This window comes from Chiloscyllium punctatum, chromosome 39 (assembly GCF_047496795.1).
Source record: "Chiloscyllium punctatum isolate Juve2018m chromosome 39, sChiPun1.3, whole genome shotgun sequence".
NCBI lineage: Eukaryota > Metazoa > Chordata > Chondrichthyes > Orectolobiformes > Hemiscylliidae > Chiloscyllium > Chiloscyllium punctatum.
In genome coordinates, this window is record NC_092777.1 from 63,447,170 (window position 1) to 63,456,389 (window position 9,220).

General features: G+C 47.5%; 1 protein-coding gene across 2 annotated transcripts in view; it reads right to left on the minus strand.

The window, feature by feature from the left end:
• The window catches only part of LOC140464158 (hepatic leukemia factor-like), a 56,281-nt gene extending 53,123 nt beyond the window's left edge, over positions 1-3,158 (minus strand). For both annotated transcript variants that reach the window (XM_072558966.1, XM_072558965.1), the window contains exon 1: positions 2,690-3,158. In XM_072558966.1, coding sequence (XP_072415067.1) covers positions 2,690-2,795 — 106 coding nt within the window. In that variant the 5' untranslated portion in view covers positions 2,796-3,158. The remainder of the gene's footprint in view (positions 1-2,689) is intronic.
• Between the last annotated feature and the right edge of the window lie 6,062 nt (positions 3,159-9,220).

Consider the following 9,220-nt stretch of genomic DNA (forward strand, 5'->3'; position numbering starts at 1 on the left):
GGTTCTCCAACCTTGCCACATCACTGATCCATGTACTTGTCCTATAAGGTGGTGCCCAGAAATGGATGGACTGCTCCATTTGAAGCTAAGCCAGTGTTTCATACAGGTTTGTCATAACTTCATCGTGAGCTCCTTCTGAAAACGGGCTTCAGAAAAACAGACTGGCTGTTTGTATTGAGGTTTAACAGTGAATCATGACTCTATCCTGATCCACAGATGTGGTATAGTTGGATTACGGTATACTGTACAGTTGTAGTCCTCAGGATCCCACCAGGTAACAGGATTACAGCCCCGTCAAACCTCACACTGCGTAATGGGTTATGGTCCCGGAAGGGCTCACAGAGGGTCATTTTGGCCGTCCAATGAAAATGGGCACTACATGGGTGTGATGCTAATGACACATTTGTTTGATGTTTGAATTTGGCTCAATTTTGAGTTGAAAATATCTTAACGTATTAAATCAGAGTCCTAATAATTTATCATTCAAATATGGGTTCGGTGCAATGGTTGTGGTATTGGTTGGACTCCTCAAAGCCACTTTCTGTGGAAAGATGGATGGCTTGTGATGACATAGTAGAACATTACGATGTGGCTCCAGCACCAGACAGCAGGGCACAGAGTCTCCGGGGCAGCACCGGGGAAAGAGTGAAGTCCTGTCGCTGAGGTAGGTCCCACCTCACGGTTCTGCGTCTCCTTCTCCTCAGTTGGTCTCACTCACATCTTCTTATAGGACAGTGAGATTTTCCAGACCTGTGGAAATTGTCCATGACCAAACACTCCCCTTTTCCCCTCCATATTCCTTCATGCTGGAGTAGCACAGTTTAATCGTTTTTCAGGTGAGTTTCTCCGAGACGTTCCCAGAATAAATATTGCCAGAATGTTGGCGAAGTCTTGACCAAGTTTTCCAGAGGGTCTCCTGATGTGTTTCAGGATCCTGTTCCCTCAATCCAGCAGCAGTGAGTCGGAATGGTGAGGATCCAAGTCAGTAACATCAACATTGTTTATTCCCCAAACCCCTGGGCACCATTAGCAGAGGGAGCTAACAATCACAATGCCCAACAGTTTCTAGCAGACATTACGAGTGAAATTCAGCTGGTAACAATCTTCTGGGCACCATTCCTGGCACTAACCTCAACTCCTTTGCCAAGGTGCTGCCTGACACTAACCCTGATTACATTTCAGATGAAGAATTCAGCTTAGGCACCTGACGAAGTTCAGTTTTAAGCACTGCCCTGTAACAGGACCATAGTACTGTATACATAACAGCACAGTCCAGGACTACAATCACATTATAATATGATGGCTCTCTACATTACTACATACTACATCATTCTGTCACATTCTTGTCCCAGTTCCCAACACATTTTACTGCAGTTAATTGCAGAATTCCCCCATTCCATCAGAGTGTGCCGAGGAACCGCTCACTGCCCGAGGCTCCACTCACTCACTACTGCCACAGCCTCATTGTCTGGTCTGGTCTGGTCTGTGCTGCCGCTGGGTCATTTACTGCAGTGGATCTCTCTACACCATCTGAGCTAGCTCATTTCAAACACCCTAAGCTACACTGCCTGCTCTCTTCTCTCTCTCTCTCTCTCTCTCCCACCCTCTCTGTTCACTCACTCTCTCATCACCCTGGTCCTTCTCAGTTTACCCCACTGCCCCCATTACTGCCCCATCTGGTTTCTTCCTATTCACATCTCCTACAAAACCTGAAGACTTGCCTCTCCCTTCCCTCCCTCAGTCCCCTGTCCCCTCTCTCCACCAGTTAGCTCCCACATACCTAACCCCTCCCAGTACCCCACTCTCCTGCACTCGTTCCCCCCCCACTGACCCCCTCTCGTGCACCCGTTCCTCCCCAACTGACCCCCTCTCGTGCACCCGTTTCCCCACCCCCCCCCACTGACCCCCTCTCGTGCACCGTTCACCCCTACCCCGGACATCCCTCTCGTATGCCCATTTGCCCCCCACCGACCGTGGCCCGCCACTACCACATCCATTTTCTCCCCCCCGCCGGCCCCTCTCCTGCGTCCACCCACTCCAACACCCCCATTCCTGCCCCTATGCTCCCCAGTACACCCATCACCCTAATGCACCCTTCTCCTGTGCCCCCTCCATCCCCCAGTCTCCCCCAGCCTCTTCCCCCTCTCCCCAGCCCCGTGCCCCCCCAGCCCCTTCCCCTTCAGTCTGCCCCAGCCCCGTGCCCCCCCAGTCCCTTCCCCCCTCCCCCCGTGCCCTCCCCAGTCTGTTCCCCCCAGTCTTCCCCAGCCCCTTCCCCCCCCCCAAGTCTCCCCCAGCCCCGTGCCCTCCCCAGTCTCTTCCCCCCAGTCTCCCCCAGCCCCCCCCCAACCCCGTGCCCACCCCAGTCTCCCCCAGCCCCGTGCCCCCCCCCAGTCTCCCCCAGCCCCGTGCCCCCCCCCAGTCTCCCCCAGCCCCGTGCCCCCCCCAGTCTCCCCCAGCCCCGTGCCCCCCCCAGTCTCCCCCAGCCCCATGACCCCCCCCCCCCCCCAGTCTCCCCCAGCCCCGTGCCCCCCCCCCAGTCTCCCCCAGCCCCGTGCCCCCCCCAGTCTCCCCCAGCCCCATGACCCCCCCCCCCCCCCCCCAGTCTCCCCCAGCCCCATGCCCCCCCCCCCAGTCTCCCCCAGCCCCATGCCCCCCCCCCCAGTCTCCCCCAGCCCCGTGCCCCGTTTACCTTCCTCATAGCGCAGAGGCAGTTTCACCGGGTTCTCCAGGAGAGATTTCAGGACTCCGTGGCTGGGGGGTAGAAAACGGGGATTTAAAGAGATCGGGCGGGACATTTTTTTTTGTAAACCTTGTGTTCAGAAAAAAAAAGACCTTCTCCAGAATGCAAGGGGGAAAATTAATAAATTCACAGCTTGAACAAATCAGAAAAGAAAAAAAAAAGGAGGGCTTGATGTTTTTAAAAACAAAAGTGCAGGAGATGGATTCAGTCCTGATGATCTCCTCAGCCCGTTTCCATTCGCTCCTCTCCCTCCCTTTCCCAAAAAAAAACCTGACGTCAAGGAGCGAGCAGAATAATATTTTGTTTTCTCTCTGTGTGTGTGTGTGTCTCTCTCTCTCTCTCCCCCTGTGTGTACTGTTTCAGGCAGCCAGCACATTAACGCCTCTCTTCTCTCTCTCTCTCTCTCTCTGGGACTGCAGGGATCTAAAGTCAAGTCATGTGAAAGAGGTGGAGTTGACCCACTTTTGGCCAATCGCTGTTGCAATGTGTTGCAGTAAAACTTCTTCACCCTCCCCCTCGTGATGCAGCTTTCATTGGTTATTATGTGCGAGCCTCGCTTCTCCGTGCGTCTCTTCCAGAAGAGAAAACTGCTTTCTTATTTTCCTTTTTTTTAAAAAAAAGGAAAGCACATTTTATATGCCAGAGAGAGAGAGAGAGAGAGAAATAGCCTCCAGCCTTTCCATTTACAAATCTTGCAGCTCAGCGGCCTGTCTGAATGGAAGTCGGTTTATAAAGCAGCCACTTTCTGTGCAAAGGAAAAAAATCCACATTCAGTTGATGGGAAATAGGCACTGCGTATGGGGGGGGGGGAAGAGGAGAGATGGTGTTGAAACATTCCCACTGTCCAGAATAAGGTGAGAACAGGATTAGACTTAAACCTGATGTCATCACCAACCTTAAATCTCCCCCTGACAGGCATCAGCAGGAGGAACTATCTTTAGAAGGGGTTAACAGGGGAGGCAATGGGAGGAGGCAGTGTGTGGAGGTTAAGTTTCTGGTTGAACAGCTACGCTGAAAAGGTGTCTATGGTACGGTCATGTTTGCTCAGCCCGGCTGGGCAGGTCCACAGTCTAGGTCAGAGTGGTGCTGGGAAAGCACAGCAGGTCAGGCAGCATCCGAGGAGCAGGAAAAATCGAAGTTTCGGGCAAAAGCCCTTCGTCAGGAATGCACAGAGACAAGCTGAGTTTCTGACTGGGTCAGTTGAGAGGGAGAGTGCGTCCAGGGTATACCAGTCAGTCAGTCAGAGTGTTGCATGCAGGAGTGGGTTTGGTTGATTTTGGGGTCTTCCTGACGTGGGGAAAAATTGAAGCGAAAATGCAGGGTAATTGAAAAAAAAATCTGCAAATTCTGGATTTTTAGTTCGCTGCCACTTTCTCTGCTGGATGTCTCCATTTCAGTAACCAGCCAATCTTTGATCTAAATTACACTTTCACTGGTGGCTGAGTGTTTACCTACCTGGGCTCAGATCTCCAGAACAGCCTGTTTCAATCTTTCTCAATCCTTTAAAAACATTACCCTCTTCACCAAGGTTTGGTCACCTGATCCAATCTATCTTTCTATGGATCTGTGCAACGTTTTGAATTATAAAATTCCTGTTCAGCATTTTGGAACATGTTACTACCTTAAAGGCCCCAAAAAAAAGTTACCAAAAAAAAGAGAGAAAATGCTGGAAAATCTCAGCAAGTCTGGCAGCATCTGTAAGGAGAGAAAAGAGCTGACGTTTTGAGTCTAACTGACCCTTTGTCAAAGCTGTTAGTTGTTGGTAAACAGATTGAGCGGGAGAAAAACAGCTGGACACGATGAGCTAGAAGATCAAGGATAAGTCCACTCTGAAATGAGGGGCCATCAAACTCACTTCCCTTGAGGGGTACATTGTGCACATTCTCCTCCTGTTGGCTTAGGTTTCCTCCTATGATCCAAAGAGGTGCAGATTGGGATTGGTCATGCTAAATTACACATAATATCCAGGAATGTGCAGGCAAAGTGGATTAGCTATGGGAAATATCGGATTATAGAGATAGGGTAGAGGGCATCAGTCTGGGAGGGGAAATTTTCTTCAGAGGGTTGACGAAGACTCTTGGGCCAAATGGCCTCTTTCCACTTTGTAGGGATTCTATGATATTAATGATTTCACATCACAGTCTCCATTTATAGAGTCATAGAGATGCACAGCATGGAAACAGACCCTTTGGTCCAACCCGTCCATGCCGACCAGATATCCCCAACCCAATCTAGTCCCATCTGCCAGCACCCGGCCCATATCCCTCCAAACCCTTCCTATTCATATACCCATCCAGATACCTTTTAAATGTTGCAATTGTACCAGCCTCCACCACTTCCTCTGGCAGCCCATTCCATACACGTACCACCTTTATGAAAAAGTTGCCCCTTAGGTCTCTTTTGTATCTCTTATGGATTACTCATGGTAAGAAAGCTTCCTGACGCTGTTCTTGAACTTGCAGTTCATTGTGTTCCCTTGGCTTTACAGTCACTACTTTGCTTGTGCTCAGAATCAATAGGTTTTCTTTCCAGTCCACTCAATATCTTGCATTTCTCTCCCATCCCATTGTTTCCTATCAATGCAGACAAGTCTAGTTTCTTCTGACCTTTCTGTGTAAGTCACTCTCTGATGCTAGGCTCAGCCTCCCTGCCCTTCTTTTCCATGGACAATATGGCACAGCCTTTATACGGAGCTGACCAGAACACCAGTTCTCTGGCCTTCATGTAAGGGAAAGATTTTCTGACCATCGTCTCATCGCTGTTTTGTGACATAGCTCTGTTCAAAGTGGCTGCCATATTTTCTACAACACAGGAATGTCAAAACTTTGAAAGTAAATATAGACAGAAGGCTATACCAAGCTGGAGTATTGCTAAAAAAACAAGACATTTTGTTGAAGTTTTAAAAAAATCTTATATCAGGACAATGTACCCAAAAAAAAGGGTAAACAACATTTTATATTTTGAAAGGAGAGTGCTGATTGGTTGAAAAGTGGACCCTGATTGGTAGAGCCATTGGAGAATGAATAAGGAACCAGCTAATGGTGACTGACAATTAACTGCTACACATTGTTAACATTTTAAACCAGGAAAGCTAATTCTGATTTAGTCAAGAACTTAACCTGAGAAATAAACCAGAGAATGGCTGTCACTGGATGAGTTGGACCCAAGGGTCCCATTCCATGCTGTACAACTGAGTTGATTACTTATTTTATTGTGGTGATTGACTGTACACGCTCCTCTTGTCTGTAAAGTAAAGTGCCCTGTGTGTTAACCTACATAGCTTCTGGAACATACAAATACCCTACACAGCAAGCCCCAAATGACAAGCCTAAATTGGTTGTCAAGCATTATTGTTCACAAACTCAGAATTATTTTGTAAATGCTGTCTCATTGCAAATGTTGGACGTGGTGTTGGGAGCTTTGTTAGTAGGAGATGCTGGCCTACAGTCAGAACCTTGCTAACTGCAAACCACCTGAAGAGATTTGCTGTTACTATCTGCCAGGCTTCGATAGAAAAACTAGAACAAAGTAGGTCTTTATCAGCAAACTTTCAAAGGGGTATTTAGATGTAAAGCAGGTTTCCCGCCCCCCCCCATGATGTGTGAAGTGTAGCTGGCTATATTGTATTTGTTAAAATACTCCTACCAGTCCAAAGGGCTGCTGCTCTCTGGTTAGAGAGAGATAACTGGGGGGTGGGGGTGGGGGTGGGGGCTTTAACTTGAGGGTCAGCACAACACAGTCAGTCAACAGGAAAGGTTGAGAAGGTGAGTCCTTCATGGTGACCTTAGCTAATGTGGGAATTTAACCCATGCTGTCGGTATCACTCACAGAGCAGCTGTCCAGCCAACTGAGCTGTTCAGCATCAGGCTGATGCTTTGCTGACTTGGTAATATGGGGGCTTACCCCGGACAATATTTTGAGAGTCTCTCATCTCTGTCCTGATAGTTCAACACCATTCGGTGGCTACAAACAACAATATACTTAATTCCCTGCGCTACCTGTTTGATTGACATTGGTTCAGGGATAAATTTTAATGAAATAAGATCGACAGCATAGAATCATGATATACATCACAAACACAAATGGGGTTTATGCTATATCCACATCTCCCATTTTAACTCTGATCGCACAAATGCTTCCCTTTAAAGGGAGTTGCACATTCCCACCGCTCCCTGCAGAACGAGGTTTGCCCGAATGCCTGATGGGATTTAACATCGAATATTACAGCACAGTACGGGTCCTTTAGCCCTCGATGTTCCGCCAACCTGTGTCATGCTTCTTGGTGATTGTCGAATGCTGATGCTCTCTGGTTATGCTCATTCCCACAAAAGCAAACATCCTCTGCGCATCCACAGTATCAAAACATTTCACAGATGTAATTACTTCTGTTATGAGTTCCCCTCTGTTTTTCCTGCGAGGGATGAGACCCAGCCTGCCTATCTTTTCCGCTCACCAGGAAAGAGGGGATTTCCCATGCTCTTCAAAAGTGTCACAGGATTGTTCAAACTTCCCTGAGGGGGCAGCTGGAGCCTGATCCAAACTACAGCACAATGTACCAGAATCATTAGATCATTCAATCAAACAGTGCAGGAGAGGCCTTTCAGCCCATCAAGCCCCTTGGCATCTGAGAAACACCTGACCTTCAACCTCATTCCATTTACCAGCGCTTGGCTCACAGCCTTGAATGTTACAACATGCCAAATACACATCCAGGAACGTTATAAAGGATAGGAGGCACTTGCCTTTAGCACCCTCCCAAGCAGCACATTCCAGACCATCGCCACCCTCAGGGTAAAAGGGTTTTTCTTCACCCCAACCCCCCTCCCCCCAAACATCCTGCCCCTGACCTTGAACCTGCGTCCCCTCACGACTGACCTTTCAACGAAGGAAACAGCTGCACCTCAATCACGTCACCCCTCGGTCTTCTTTGCTCCAGCGAAAACAACCCAATCTCATCTAACCTTTCCTCAAAACTTAAATGTTCCATCCCAGGCAGCATCCTGCTGAATATCCTCTGCACCCACTCCAGTGCAATCACAGTGCAACTTTTGAGAGTGTGGCGACAAGATTTCAGGTTCCGGGAAAGAGATATGGGGGGGGGGGGGGGGTGCGGGGAGGGGGGGGTAAGAGGTGAGGAGAGGAGGTGTGGAATGCATGGAAGAACTTTACTTCTTGCACTGAATGGTAGTTACATAGGACTCGCAACCTGCTAGGATGGTGGAAGTCGAGAGAATCGATGATTTTGAATAAAAATTAAAGATGTGCTCGGGCTGCAAGTGGACAGCAAGGAAATGAAATGGACAGGATTGTTCTGCAGAGAGCTAACATTGGGCCAAATGTTGTTCTTTACTGTTGTGGTTGTGGTTGTGGTTGTAATGACTATGACTTATGACCAGCTGACAGTGTCACACCAGGAATGTTGGCCATCCATCTCTTTAGAGTCATGCTTGAACCCAGGGGTAAGGCTGTTGCATACTGAGTCACGACCAATAAAGAATTTACTGTTTCTAATATTTCACTGTAAGTTAGAGGCAGTTGAGCTACTAACTTTGGTTCCTGGGTCATACCATTCAGAGAGGTATAAGCAATTAAACGCAAGTTCTCTCTCTCTTTTGGAAACATACAAGTTTGTATTTTTTTTTAAAAATCACAGTGCTTACTATTTTCATTTCTTTTTGAAAGACTTTCATTAGTTGAATTAATCTGTCTAGAGATCCAGAGTTGTCCTCTGCACAGTTATTGGATAAATTGCTGAACAAAGATACATTTTGTCCAAGATTTTTGTCTTGCACTCACCAGGGCAGTTTGTTTAAAAAAAAATACCAATTTAAGTGGACATCCAATTTTACATTATGTGGGAGGCAAATACTGATTGGTTGGTAGATGAACTAGCCATTGAGTGGTTAATTTCTCAGGGCAATGCTTTGACCTTCTCTGTCTCATGATCCTGCCTGTTTTGCTGCATTTGTCCAGCCTCCTGCCTGTCTACCTTGACCAATCATGGTCAACATTCCTGGTTTAAAATTTAAACAAAGTTTGGCAGTTAACTGTCAATCATTTGTTAGTATATTCTCCATAGCAAGCTTCTACCAGTCGGTTCACTAGCCAACCAATCAACACTGTCCTCAGATGGAAAAAAATGTCTTTTTTTCCATAAAATTCTTATTCTTGCGAGTTGTCCTGATGAATGCAAGGTTTGAACAAAAACGTATCTTTTTTCAGTACTGCTCAAATTCTGCACCATCAAACAACAACTTGTGTTGGTTAAATCCTAAATTCATATCCAGTTCATGCATTGCTGTTAGGTTCAGGTCGTGCACCAGCTGAGGTTAGTATAAAGGCTGAGAAGGAGAGTCCTGTCTGCCTGCCTAATCACCCTCAGGTTAAACCACCAATCATCTCTCTCTAATAAGAGAGCAGCCCTGTGAGAATAGAGGAATAGGAGAACTTTACATTAGATAAAGCATTGGATTTAGGGAT